Below are 15,418 nucleotides of genomic sequence, written 5' to 3'. Positions count from 1 at the left end.
GATGCCTAGACGTCTTCAGAATATCTTTTGAGCCTTGTATTATAAAGTTTAGAGCTTCTTTAGAGCAGAAAACTCCTGATGAATAGTCAGCCCACTTCTTTTAACTGCTTGGCACCTTTGGAAACCTGAAGTGGTTAAAAGATACTCACACATATGCATTTCCATGTAATAACCACTTACTGGTAATAAGTTATTTTTGAGAATTTTCTGGGCACTTTTTCAGGTGGGTTTCCTATTACACCACCTGAGAAAGATGCTGTGTGCACATATCTTAAATGCTTGGAAGAAACATCTGACAGATGTATTAAGGAAAATCTGCAGTAAGGTCGCAGTCAGATGGCCATATAAATCAGACTGAGATCTGAATGCAGAGCACAAACTGGCCAGCGGCTCTCCCAACCAGAGTATTACAATTGCGTAGTCCGGGCACTGCTTTCTGATGTCGGTACGATTTATACCGCCATCTGATGGCACCCCAAGAGTTAATTTATTCAGAAAAACATATATAGAAATTAATCAGGGCTGAATGCCAAGTAGTACACTTATGGAGAAACAATAAAAGCAAAGTGAAGAAATATTACTATTTATCACCAAATAAATTTAATGAAGTCATATAAATACACCAATACACTGATATGGGTCCATATTTAAATTTATTACCAGTTTAGGTATTTTCATTAATCTTGAAAGCATCACAAGTTGATTATTGCAGTACGCTTACAGTATGTGTATATTAACATTAAATGCATCATTGATGCTTTTAACAATACCAAAGTATGCAAAAATTCAATAGACAACGACCTAATTTTTGATGCATTGTGTGCCCTGCAGCAAGTTATTGGTCTGACCTAAAATTCATACAATTGGCAAAAACAATGAAATACAACTGGATAGCAATTACAGCAAATGAGGTTTAATTTTTCACATTTGCGCAACTTTTTTTTTTTTTGTTATTTTTCAAATTCTTCATAGTTAAAAGTGGGCATTTAAAATAGGATATCATCTGTTTTTCAATTTGTCAATGCAAGATGACATGTTGCTTGGACTCATTTCAATGACATAAAAGGGGTTCTATAGAATTTAGAAAAAAATAGTAGAGGGCAGGAAATGTATTAAAGTACCAAATCCCTCATCTAAAGTATTGAATCCCTGGCTAATCCACTGTTACGGCTTTGGTGGGGTGGTCCGCCTTATCCTTCAGTGACCAATGCCACATTTATCATTCACGTTTCCACTGAAATTAATTACTGGCCTTAATGGTGATGCTGCCGGCTGACATGTAAACACGGAGGTCAGTGATTGACTACATTGGACACATGAATGATGGATGAGCCATAATCCTGCAGGACCAATTGTGACCACTGAAGCAGTAAGAGATTCAATAGGTCTATAATGCTTTTTATACATTTCCTGCCCTTATTTTTCATTTAAAAAAATACCAGAAAACCTCTTATGCAATGACCCAAAATATAGTTCACTTATTTTTTTCCTGTACTGTAGCAGAAAACAGTAACTTCATCAGCCCTTTACATACAACTATGGTAACAGTGGAACTGTTGAAATGGTAATTGTTTTTTCTCATGAATTCCATTTGAATACAACATGTGACACCAACAGATAAGTCATTCCAATTGTAGTGGAAACAATCATCATGGGGAATCCCAATCTGAAAAAGAAAAAAAGCAGTATTTTAATATGCTTGAGTTTTCTGTGCTGTAAGAATTGTAATATATTTCTTTGATTACAGAACACTTTAAACTTAGGAGGTAGCAAGGTATTTGGAATAGTACATATAATATTGTCTGGGGAATAGTGCATATATTATTAAGCAGTACAATATACTTGTCAGCTGTTTTCATGGAAGCATTGAGTACAAACAGGCTGCCTCATCACAGAAAGCTACATTTTATACTGAAATGTTGCAGAAAGAATATATCATTAAAAATGAGCCAGATATGGCAGAGAAAAATCCTGGCAAAGGAAGAGGAGTCCATTCAATAGACCGCTCAGGCTTCCTCCTGACTTATTTGCTTATAAGGAAAGATCTTGGAGGGTAGAAGGTGAAGCAAGAGTGAGCCGCTCACTAGACTTTTCTCCCCATAGCCAGCTAGTTTTTAAGATTAAAACATAGCTGTTTTGTCAAGCGAGAGTCTGTCTTGATTTCATGACCGGTTTAAATATACCATTTGGAATAATCCATTGTCACAAACTACAAATATATTTTTCTTTAATATACGTTCACAACCTGGAAAATGTAGCCTACTAGATCCTAAAAGTCATTAAAAGGGGTTGTCTGGCACCTAAATGTTTGGGCACCCTGAATGGTTAGTACCTAGTAGCCCCGCTTTTGCAAGTGTCACAGCTTATAAACGCTTTTTGTAGCCAGCCAAGAGTCAATTTTTGTTTGAGGGATTTTCATCCATTTTTCCTTGGAAAATTCTTCCAGTTCTGTGAGATTACTGGGTCGTCTTGCTTGCACTGCTATTTTGAGGTTGAGCCACAGATTTTCAGTGCTGTTTAGATCAGAGGACTGTGAGGGCCATTGTAAAACCTTCAGCTTGCTCCTTTTGAGGTAGTCTATTGTGGATTTTGACGTGTGTTTAGGATCATTATCCATTTGTAGAAGCCATCTTCTTTTAAACTTCAGCTTTTTACAGATGGTGTTATGTTTGCATCAAGAACTTGTGGAAATTTAATTGAATCTATTCTTCCCTCTACCCGTGGAATGTTCCCTGTGCCATTGGTTGCAACACAACCCAAAAGAATTATTGATCCACCCCCATGCTTAATGGTTGGATAGATGTTCTTTCCTGAAATTCTGTGCCCTTTTTCTCCACATATACCTTTGATCATTGTGACCAAAGAGTTCTATTTTAATCTCATTGGTCCACAAGACTGTTTTCCAAAATGCATCAGGCTTGTTTCGATGTTCTTTTGCAAACTTCTGATGCTCAATTTTATTGTGAGGAAGCAGGAGAGGTTTTCTACTGATAACTCTTCCATCAAGGCCATATTTGTGCAGGTGTCTCTGAACAGTAGAACAATGTACCACAACTCCAGAGTCTGCTAAATCTTTCTGAAGGTCTTTTGCAGACAAGCGGAGGTTAACATTTGCCTCTCTAGTAATCCCACGAGCAGCTCTCACTGACATTTTTTCTGGTCTTCAAGACCTTATCTTGACCTCCACTGTTCCTTTTAACTGCCATTTCAAAATTACATTTAGAACTGAGGAAAGGGCAACTTGAAAACACTTTGCTATCTTCTTATAGCCTTCTCCTGCTTTGAGGGCCTCCACCATTTTCATTTTCAGAGTGCAAGCCAGCAGCTTAAAAGAACCTATGGCTTCTGTGGCTTCTGTTCTTTGGCACAAGGTTAGAGGAGGCTGGGTTTTTTGCATCACCTGGCCTTTCCTAACGATGATATTGATAGTGATGAAGTCATAACCCTAAAAGGCTAATTAAGGTCTGGAACCTTGGTCAAAGTTATCTGAGCACATAAATCTGCAAAGGTGCCCAAACTTTTGCATTGGCCGATTTACCTTTTTGTAATTTATAAAATGTAAAAAATTACAATATAAATATATTTTTGTCTAAAATACAAAGGAAATGTGTCATTTAATTTTAGGCCTTTTAGAGATCACTTAATCTAAAACTTGCTTAACTGTTCACAACAACAGTAATTTTGACCAGGGGTGCCCAAACTTTTACATGCCACTGTATAAACAAGTGGGTCTCCTATACTGTTATTGCGTATCCAGTGACTGCAAGGGCTTCCAAAAATTTGGACGCAACCCAATACCCATTTGAAGAGACATAGGAGGAGGGTCTCAGTAAAAAAAATGTTCCCATTATAAAGGAGTGGGTCTCCTATGGTGGAAATGCCCATGCTGTGACTGCAAGAGCTGCCAAAATTTGGGAAAAACCCCAACAAGAATTTAAAGACACATAGAGCAGGGCCACAGTAAAGAGTACGACATGTTCCCATTAGAAAGGAGAGAGTCTGCTATACAGTTATAGGGTATGCAGTGAGTCCAATGGCTGACCAAATTTAGGAAGAACCCCACTAACAATTTAAAGACAAATAGAGCAGGGCCACAATAACAACCAATTCCCATTAGAAAGGAGAGAGTCTCCCATAGTGTTGGCCTATGCAGTGAATGCAAGGGCTGCCAAAAATTTGGAGGCACTTCAATGCCCCTTGGAAGAGACGTGGAGGAGGGCCTCATAAAAAAAATGTTCCCATTAGAAAGGAGCGGGCCTCCTATACTTGTAATGCCCATGCACTAAGTGTACGGGCTGACAAATACCCCTGGGGGGTATATATAAACATACTGTATATAAAAAAAAAAAAATTTTACGGGCATCATAAACACCCTTTAAAAAAATTATGTGGGTTTTGCATCACGGACCACGGTCACCCTGGTGATATGGTGGTGGAGGATGAGGAGAAGGAGGATGACAAGAGCAAATAGCCAAAATCAGGAAGCATATACCCATGTGTGGGTGTGAAAAGGTGCATGGGAATACACCTCCCAAGAAAAGACACTGGATTTGAGTTTATGTGATGCTGCTATCATTCGGTGGTGTTGAGAAGTCTGGCCCAATCCAGCCCTTCTTCATTTTTATAAGAGTCAGCCTGTCAGCATTTTCAGTTGGGGAAAAATGGCACCAAAATGTGTCAGACAATTTCTGCTGAACAATACTCCATATGTGGCTGTACAGTACTGCACAGCCACATGGCAAGGGAAGGAGCACTATTTGACTCATGGAGAACAAATTATAGTAGAATATTTTGTGGACCTCCTATACAGAGCCACTAAGTGCCAGAAGAGCAGAATTCTCCCTCAAGTGACCCCAATTTGGAAATTACACCCCTCTTGGAATTTATTTACAGGTGTAGTGATTCTTTTGACTCCACAGGTGTTTTTCCAGAAACATGCAGCAATGGATGTTGCAGAGTGAAAAAAATATGCCATTGTAGTGGCCTTACATTGTAGTGCCCATGCATTATGCCCAGCTCGTGCTTCTGGAGACATGCACCTGAAAATGAAGCGGGCTCTCAACGCTACATAAATTCTAAACATGTGAATGCTAAATGTGGTTTAGGCGCACTGGGGCTCAGAAGGGATGGTGGCATTTGAATTGAGAAGCGCAGAGTTTACTGGATTTATTTTGGGGGGTGAGGAGCCATTTCGCTTTTCCAGAGTCTTTGTGCTACCAGTACCGTTGAAGCCCCTATATTTACATTGACAGATGACGGACCTGAGTGGGGACTTGCTTTTTTTGTGGCTTGAGTAGAAACCTTTATAGGGAACATTTTCAATAACATTTTAGATCACATTTATCCTTTGCTCTACTCTGAGCACTTACATCTGGGTTTCCATCTAAATATTCAAGGCGACGTGATTCAGATGAAACCCCGACATTCACTTTTTTTTTCACTTTTGTACTTAGTCCATCTAAGGGACTTTAACAGTTTTTACTCTGATCGCTGGTATAGTGCATTGCAGTGCACTAGTACAGGGTTCCCCAACTCCAGTCCTCAAGGCCCACCAACAGGTCATGTTTTCAGGATTTCCTTAGTATTACACAGGTGATAATTGCATCACCTGCACAGGCAATAATTCCATCACCTGTGCAATACTAAGGAAATCCTGAAAACATGACCTGTTGGTGGGCCTTGAGGACTGGAGTTGGGGAACCCTGCACTAGTAGATCGCCTTTTAGAGCATGGTGCTGACCTGGTCTAATTAGACCATCATAGCTTGCAGACCCAGAGGCCATCATTTGACCTGGGGTTGCCAAGACAATGATAGGCAGCCAGCAATGACGTTTCGGGGGTGCCGGTTGGACGGGAGATTGCAGCATTTAAGGGGTTTAACAGCCTTAGTGCGGCCACCACTCCTTGTAGTGACAGCCAAATCTCGGCTATCACTTAAGCTGTGCTCCTGGAGACGATCATGTGAACATCACCCCTGTGCTCGCACGATGGCTACGACATACCGGTACATCCAATTTTGGAAACGCACTGCAAAATATGATTTTCCAGTACATCCAATGTCAGGAAGGGATTAAATAAGATCAGGACATGTACACGTCTGCTTTGCCAAAATTCTTAGCATATACAATATGGAGAGCAAAGATACAGAATTGAAATAATATTTCTGTATGTTGTGTACCGTATGTCAGCACATACTACAATATTTGAGTCTTTTAAATAAAATATAAAAATAGAAGTCAGAAAGCAAGACATTTTCTATAGGTTACATTATAAATCCATGACTTCCAAGCTTCGTTAGAACATCCATTTAGTTTTAAATGTACAATACATAATTTACTTTCTGTTTAGTAAAAAAGTGAACAACCTTGTGGCAATGGAAATTTCTTTGTGCTGAGAATGCAAGAGGGTCTTAGAACCTTGAAGCCATTTGTACTGTAGTAATAGTTCAGGAATGATTTTTCCTTCCTTTGTACGATTTTTTTCAATTTTACTACTGAAACTAATGTAATGGCTGCATATGTCCTACTACAATAATAAACATATCTGTTTTGCAGTAATTCTTTATCTGCATAAAGAGTGGCCTGTAAATAAATGCATTGGGAGCATTTCAATGTGCTCATAGAGCATTGACACATCAAATGTAATTAAAGGCTCATTTGAATGTGGCTCTAAAGCTGAATTTTTGATATATTCTCTTTAAAGGGGATCTGTCAGTAGGATCAACCCTCCTAAGCTATTTATAGGGGCACATGAAGCTGATTAAAATGATACCTTGACATCTGCAAGCTGTTTTCTTGATCCAGAGAAATCCACATTTTTCTTATATGCAAATAAGCAGTTAAGATCTATGGGCCGGACACTGATCTGCATGAGAATCTGCCTCCAGAGCTTATTTTAAATGAAAGGGGCTGATTTCAGTGTGAACCAAGTGACAGCTGAGCTTTTGTTCTTACAATCAGAGGCAGCACTGCAGTGAGATCAGAGCTAACAGTACAGCAGAGATAACTAGGGCAGAGAAAACATATTATAGATATGGAGAAAGTAAGTGCAGGATATAAGCTGTGCTGATATATAGCCAATTAAGCATCATGCAACACATTGAATACACAGATCTCACATCCAGCTTATTATTTGGAAATCTACTCCTACAAGAGAAAAATCTGAAATTTGTATTAATTAAACTGCATATGTGGGGATCAGAAAATGAAGGAAGAATTCCTAATGAAACTTAATTGTTACTATTTCATAATAAAATTGCACTAGCAAATATAAAATTAATTTCCTTAATGTCAAAGGTATCCATAGCCTTTAAAATAGTCTGCAGTTTACCAGAACCATAATGAGTGAAGGAGCAGCAAATTTCTGGTAATTGGCAATATTCTCTGCCACAGTTTTTAACAGTGTAAAAAGATACAGACCTACTTTCCTTCTTCATGCTTCTGCTATCGAGATCGGTCCATCTAATATTTGCCAGACTTTACAAATGGGCAGTCTGGCCCTTCTAATAGGGCATAAAAAAACTGAAAGTAGGTGATTTAATTCAGATACTAGTCATTGTAATATACTTCATATAAAAGGAGCTATATAGTCCTCTTCATCCCAATACTTCTATATATACCAGCTTTGTATACTGTATATTCTTTTTATTGCTTTCGGAGCACAAAAATAATGGATTTTTTGCCACAAAAAGATGTGTCCAAACTTAAAAAAAATTATCTTTTCCGGAGAAGTATGGCACCAAGATTTTCATTATTAAGGCTGGAAACCGTTTTATTGTTAAAAAGCTCATCTTGGTAGATCTTCAGATTTCCCTTGTGACTTTGATTTACTAAGCAGTAATTGACTTAAATGAGACAATTCTCAGTAGAGAGCTATGATTAACATAATAATGAATAAAACAACACGTGCAAAACAAGAAAAAAAATCTCTGAAGCAATACACAACTAAGCCCCTTGTAAATGAGTCATTATCAATAACCATCAGCTTTCCAAACAATAGTAGAGAACACTTAACTAGAGATGAGCGAATATATTCGAATGGAATTGAATTCACTCAAATATTACAAAAATATGTGAATGCTTTTGTAATTTACTTCCACATGGATTCAGCAAAATTCTTATACTCACCTTACAGCTCACCTCTACGGCCACGCCTCTCCTCACAGGCACCCGCCCAGTATTCATTCCTCCAAACCCCACTTCTCCACCATTACAGAAGGTCAAGTCTCCTCTTTACTCTCCAAATCACACCTCACCACCTGCAAACTTGACCCAATCCCATCCCACCTCATCCCTAACCTTACCACAGTCTTCATCCCAACCCTAACCCACCTCTTCAACCTGTCACTAACAACCGGTGTCTTCCCCTCATGTTTCAAACATGCCGCAATCACACCCATCCTCAAAAAGCCCTCCCTAGACCCATCCACTCTGACTAGCTACCGCCCCATATCACTTCTCCCCTTTGCCTCAAAACTACTAAAACAACATGTCCACCTTGAACTGTCCTCCCACCTCTCCTCCTGTTCCCTCTTCGACCACCTGCAATCTGGCTTCCGACCACATCACTCGACTAAAACTGCCCTGACCAAAGTCACCAACGACCTACTAACTGCCAAATCCAAGCGACACTACTCCATCCTCCTCCTTCTGGACCTGTCATCTGCCTTCGACACAGTGGACCATTCCCTCTTACTACAGATTCTCTCATCTCTTGGCATCACGGACTTGGCCCTATCTTGGATCTCCTCATACTTAACAGACAGGACATTCAGCGTCTCTCACTCACGCACCACCTCCTCATCTCGCCCCCTATCTGTCTGTGTCCCCCCAAGGTTCAGTTCTAGGACCTCTGCTCTTCTCCATCTACACCTTTGGCCTGGGACAGCTCAGAGTCTCACGGCTTTCAGTATCACCTCTATGCTGATGACACACAGATCTACCTCTTTGGACCAGATATCTCCTCCCTACTAACCAAAATCCCACAATGGCTGTCCGCCATCTCATCCTTCTTCTCTGCCAGATTTCTAAAACTCAACATGGAAAAATCAGAGTTCATCATCTTTCCACCCTCTCATTCATATCCCCCATCTGACCTATCCATCTACGTCAATGGCTGTTCACTCCCCCCAAGCTCGCTGCCTTGGGGTAACCCTGGACTCTGATCTCTCCTTCAAACCACATATCCAAGCCCTTTCCACTTCCTGCCGACTCCAACTCAAAAATATCTCCCGGATCCGTGCATTCCTCAGCAAAGACTCTGCAAAAACACTAGTGCATGACCTCATCATCTCCCGCCTCAACTACTGCAACCTCCTGCTCTGTGGCCTCCCTCCCTTCCAACACTCTTGCACCCCTCCAATCTATCCTAAACTCTACTGCTCGACTAATCCACCTGTCCCCCCGCTATTCCCCAGCCTCCCCCCTCTGTCAATCCCTTCACTGGCTCCCCATTGCCCAGAGAATCCAGTTCAAAACCATAACCACGGCATACAAAGCCATCCACAACCTGTCTCCTCCATACATCTGTGACCTAGTCTCCCGGTACTTACCTGCACGCAACCTCCGATCCTCACAAGATCTCCTTCTCTACTCCCCTCTTATCTCCTCTTCCCACAATCGCATACAAGATTTCTCCCGTGCATCGCCCCTACTCTGGAACTCTGTACCCCAACACATCAGACTCTCGCCTACCATGGAAGCCTTCAAATGAAACCTGAAGACCTACCTCTTCCGACAAGCCTTCAACCTGCAATAACCACCGCTCCACCACATTACTGCATGACCTCCTCTACCCTCACCTACTGTATCCTCACCCATCCCTTGTAGACTGAGCCCTGGCGGGCAGGGTCCTCGCTCCTCCTGTACCAGTCGCTGACTTGTTTTGTTAAGATTATGTTAATGTTTTTGCTATGTATATCCCTATCACATGTAAAGCGCCATGGAATAAATGGCGCTATAATAATAAATAATAATATTAATAATAATAATAATCTTCTCACCGCCGCGAGTGCTGAATCAACAAGCTTCTTCCCCACTTTTTATCTGGTTTCAGGTGTGATTTTCATATTGCCTACAACTGTTACTTGCCACAGGTGAGTTTGAACAATCATCACATACTTGAAAAAAAAAGTTGTTTACCTACTATTTTGGAGAGGTGACAACAATTTTGTCTGCCTCATTATTGGGGTTTTGTGTGAAATTAAGTCCAATTTGCCTTTCTTTCTCTGTTGTTTTTGTGTTGATATACACATTAATTTCTCTTGTGTATATTGGAACATGTGTAATTGCAATAATTTTATGGGAGAAATACTTCATTTTTTGGAACAATTTCAAGAGTGACAACACTTTTGGTCATGACTGTACATCAGTGAGCTGCCGGAGCCGGGCTGTGACATGAGAAGGATTAAATCTAGCTGACTATGCATGGAGGATGAAGGCTGCAGAAATAGATCTAAGGAACTCAGTCAGGGAGGAGATTTATTTCTTTTCATGCTACTTCCATGCTCCAGCCACTTCACTATGTGTTTGCGATCCTACTTTTGTATATTGCTCTTGCTCTGACAGTTGAGACACACGTCTCGAGTATTGTTTCTTCAGATTGAAACTCGTTCAAGTCACTTGTCAGGTCAGGTGGCAGTTTGAGTTATTTGATGGGGCCTTTGTATTACTTTAAGAGTAGATTCATTAATTATTGGAGGTGGAAAACGCAGTGGCGTACCGCCAAAGGCAGCAGGCCAAGCGGCTGCAATGGGGGCATGATTCCAGGTATCACACTTTCAACTGTATCAGTATCCTGGATGCCATTACACTTGAAAGCAATGATGGAGGAGGGGGTGTTCGCTGATGCTCTCTCCATCATTCTCCCTCTGCATCTGACATCTCAGCATAGCAGGCATTATGATGTCACTACAATGTGCCCCCTGTGCCGAGCTGCAGAAGACACACTGAGGAAACCAGAGCAGTGGGGGACCGGCGAAAGCATAGTATTAATCAATGAGAACATTGTGGAGGCATTATATTATATGGATGGCTATGTAAGGCTATTACATTAGATGGAAGGCTATGGGAGGCCAATTATACTCTATGGAAGGCTATGTGAGGCCCATTATACTATACTAGAAGGTGGCCCGATTCTAATGCATCGGGTATTCTAGAATATGTATGCGGCCGACAGGGCGCAATCAGCAAAGCGGTGTTAAAATTTGGCGCCTATATCACAGATTAGTTGCGACCGCCGGCCGTGACCAATCAGCAGAGCGTGGTTTAAAATTGGCGCCAATAATGCTTATTGGTTGCGGTCAGCGAACGCGACCAATCACCAGAGCGTTGTTTACATTTGGCGCCAATCTGGCTGATTGGTCGCTTACGGCAGCCACGACCAATCAGCAGAGCGTTGTTTACATTTGGCGCCAATCTCGCTGATTGGTCGCGGCAGGAGTCCGCGACCAATCAGCATAGCGTTGTTTAAATTTTGCGCCAATCTTGCTGATTGGTTGCGTCTGGCGTTCGCAACCAATCAGCAAGATTGGCGCAAAATTTAAACAACGCTATGCTGATTGGTCGCGAATGCCAGACGCGACCAATCAGCACAGCGTTGTTTAAATTTGGCGCCAATCTCGCTGATTGGTCGCGGCTGGAGACCGCGACCAATCAGCATAGCATTTAAATTTGGCGCCAATCTCGCTGATTGGTCGCGGACGCCAGACGCGACCAATCAGCACAGCAGTGTTTAAATGTGGCGCACAAATCGGTGATTGGTTGCGGCCGCTATTTAAATGTGGTGGCCAAATCGGTGATTGGTCGCGGGCAGCGGCCGCAACCTATCAGCACAGCGTTGTTTAAATTTTGCGCCAAGCTCACTGATTGGTCGCGGTCTCCGCACCCGACCAATCAGCGAATCGTATTGGTGAGGACCGGGGAGCGGAATCGTATTGGTGAGGACCGGGGAGCGGAATCGTATTGGTGAGGACCGGGGAGCGGAATCGTATTGGTGAGGACCGGGGAGCGGAATCGTATTGGTGAGGACCGGGGAGCGCCGCTGCCTGTGCGGCTACTTCCGCTGCGATAAGCCGGGAGATGAGCGACTGCTCGCAGCAGAAGTATCCCGACCCGCAGCGCCGCTCCCCGGTCCTCCCTTCCGCATGGATGTCAGCGCCGCTGCCTGTACGGCTACTTCCGCTGCGAGCAGCTGGGAGATGAGCGGCCGATCGCAGCAGAAGTATCCCGACCCGCAGCGCCGCTCCCCGGTCCTCCCTTGACACCCTAGCCGCTGATCTCCCGACAGTAGCCGCATGGTGTTACTAAGCTCCGTACATTTGTGTTCAAAATCGCTGATTGGTCGCGGGCACTGGCCGCGACCAATCACCGATTTGGGCGCCACAATTAAATATCGGCCTCGACCAATCACCGATCTTGGCGCCACATTTAAACACCGCTGTGCTGATTGGTCGACGACGCTGGGCGTGACCAATCACCGATTTGGGCGCAACATTTAAATAGCGTCCGCGACCAATCAGCACAGCGGTGTTTAAATGTGGCGCCAAGATCGGTGATTGGTCGCGGCCGATATTTAAATGTGGCGGCCAAATTGGTGATTGGTAGCGGGCAGCGCCAGCGACCAATCAGCGATTTTTAACACAAATGTCCGGACCTTTGTAACACCATGCGGGTACTGCGGGGACATCAGCGGCTAGCGTGTCAAGGGAGGACCGGGGAGCGGCGCTGCTGGTCGGGATACTTCTGCTGCGAGCGCCCGCTCATGTCCCGGGTTCTCGCAGCGGAAGTATCCGCACAGGCAGCGCCACTGACCTCCATGCGGCTAGGGTGTGAAGGGAGGACCGGGGAGCGGTGCTGACATCCAATTGGTCGCGGCCGCTTTTTAAATGTGCCGCACAAATCGGTGATTCGTCGCGGTCTTGGCCCGCGACCAATCACTGATCTTGCCGCAAAAGTTAAACACTACTGTGCTGATTGGTCGCGGACGCTATTTAAGTGTGGCGCCAAAATCGGTGATTGGTCGCGGCCAGCGTCGGCGACCAATCAGCACAGCGGTGTTTAAATGTGTAGCCAAGATCGGTGATTGGTCGCGGCCGATATTTAAATGTGGCGCCCAAATCGGTGATTGGTCACGGGCAGCGTCCGCGACCAATCAGCAAAGCGGTGTTTAAATGTGTAGCCAAGATCGGTGATTGGTCGCGGCCGATATTTAAATGTGGCGCCCAAATCGGTGATTGGTCATGGGCAGCGTCCGCGACCAATCAGCACAGCGGTGTTTAAATGAGTAGCCAAGATCGGTGATTGGTCGCGGCCGATATTTAAATGTGGCGCCCAAATCGGTGATTGGTCATGGGCAGCGTCCGCGACCAATCAGCACAGCGGTGTTTAACTTTTGCGGTAAGATCAGTGATTGGTCGGGTCCGAAGACCGCGACCAATCATCGAATCGTCTTGGTGAGGACCGGGGAGCGGCGCTGCCTGTGCGGCTACTTCCGCAGTGAGAACCCGGGACATGAGCGGGCGCTCGCAGCAGAAGTATCCCGACCCGCAGCGCCACTCCCCGGTCCTCCCTTCCGCATGGAGGTCAGCGGCGCCGGCGGCCGGGGTCCTTCCGCTGCTACTGGCCGGGAGATGAGCGCCTCGCGCAGGTCATCTCCCGGGTGCATCGCCGCTGAGCTCCGTCCCGCAGATGAGCCGCTTACGGCCGCCATCTTTTTTCAGAAAGACAGACAGACAGAAAGACAGACAGACAGATGGGATAAGACGATTATATATATAGATGGAGGGCAATGTGGGAGCCAATACATTACATGGAAGGCTATATGGGACCCATTATATTATATGGAAGGCTATGTGGGGGCCATTATACTGTTTGGAGGGTTGGATAAAGTAGGGTCACCACACTGCATCTGGAGGGGGCTTGTGTAGGAATTCACTATGTGGCTATCATACTATGTTTGGGCAGCACTTTTGTTGGCATCATACTTCATGGAGGCTTCAATATGAGGAAAATTACTCTAAGGGCTGCAAAGTTGTGAGATATGTTCTTCTGTGCCCCACTGAACATTTTTTTTCCTTTTCTTTTTTTTTTTTTTCTTTTTTTGTGGGGGAGGGTAATTAGAACTTCTGCCTATAGGCCCCATGATTTCTATGCGCACCCCTGGTAAAACGTTTAAATTACGGTATATGTTGAGAAACATTTACTTTTAACAGAGGAGTTAAATGCAACACATTAAGTATAGGCTTCTTAATTAATGTCATTATTTTATGTGTACATGCCAAATTTGCATTTATATAAATTATGCCAATTTCAGAATTAAACTACCGTATGTATGCTGGGCTGCAAGAGTGGCTTGAAAAAGTTTTACTCAAAACACACGTCAATTTTCTACCAGTCGCTTACAAAAAGTCTCCTTTTTGTCTTTATCTTGGGAAAATTTTCAGTGACAATTTCAATTCCCATGGAGTCATATAATGCCAGTTCGTAGAAGTGAAGCCTCTTTCCTTAACATGAAGATGCCGTTAACCCCTTTCCAACATATCAGGTACAATTACATTATATATCGGATTCTCTTCTTTGAATCAAGCTCAGGAATTGAGCTTGCATCTTTCCCTGCAGACACTGGCAGTGTTATTTAGTACAAATCTGACAAACAGCAGTGGATGAAGCTGAGCTCGGCCTGCTTCTGTTAACCTTCTAAATGCTGATATAAATTGCTTACATTTAAAGTGAACCCGTCATGTCAAAAAACTTCTAACCTGCAGGTTAACCCCATATCTGCAGGTTTGATAGCATTCTAAAACCGTACCGCCACCACACTGAAAGCCCAGCTACCAGAAGGAAATTAACTTTGTCATAGGCATGGCTGGAATGGTTTTAGTCATTTTTACTATATACAGCAATACCTTGGCATTGCTGTATATAATCTAAGCAATAGGATAATTGCAGGTTTAAGTTCTGTAAGGAACCAAAAAATAGAGTAAAAAAAAGAAATTAATATGTACAAATTTGAATCATCCCCTTCATTATTTTAAGTAAATAATTATATTAAAAAAAGTTAATCCGTCTGATCAAAATAGAACATGAACACAAAAAATGCAATAGGAAGAGATCAAACCATTATATCTACCGCAAAATGGTATCAATAAGACAATAAACTCGCCACGCAGCAAGCACTCACACAACTCCAGTAAAGGAAAATTTAAAACATGATGAGTCTTGGAAAATGGCGACAAAGTTTTTCCGAATTTCATTTACTATTTAAATAAAACTGTACCGACTTCGAGGACCATGTTGCCAGGTCAGTTTTACGGCACAGTGAGCATGGTTAAAAAAAAAAGTGGAATTGCAGGTTTTTTCGCACAATTTCACTTCAATTGCATTTTTTTTTCCAATACTCGTCCCACAAAATAACACAAGCC

At 43.0% G+C, this 15,418-nt stretch overlaps 1 protein-coding gene across 5 annotated transcripts in view; it reads right to left on the bottom strand.

The window, feature by feature from the left end:
- Positions 1-642: 642 nt before the first annotated feature.
- Positions 643-15,418, bottom strand: part of OCA2 (OCA2 melanosomal transmembrane protein) — a 677,082-nt gene continuing 662,306 nt past the window's right edge. For all 5 annotated transcript variants that reach the window (XM_073664530.1, XM_073664529.1, XM_073664531.1 and 2 more), the window contains one exon: positions 643-1,666. In XM_073664530.1, the coding sequence (XP_073520631.1) occupies positions 1,579-1,666 (88 nt within the window). In that variant the 3' untranslated portion in view covers positions 643-1,578. The remainder of the gene's footprint in view (positions 1,667-15,418) is intronic.

This window comes from Phyllobates terribilis, unplaced genomic scaffold (genome assembly GCF_046119375.1).
Source record: "Phyllobates terribilis strain yellow unplaced genomic scaffold, ASM4611937v1 Scaffold_2__4_contigs__length_985480577, whole genome shotgun sequence".
NCBI classification, from domain to species: Eukaryota; Metazoa; Chordata; class Amphibia; order Anura; family Dendrobatidae; genus Phyllobates; species Phyllobates terribilis.
The sequence above is the reverse complement of the archived record's forward strand: the minus strand, read 5'-3'. Positions and strand labels throughout refer to the sequence as shown.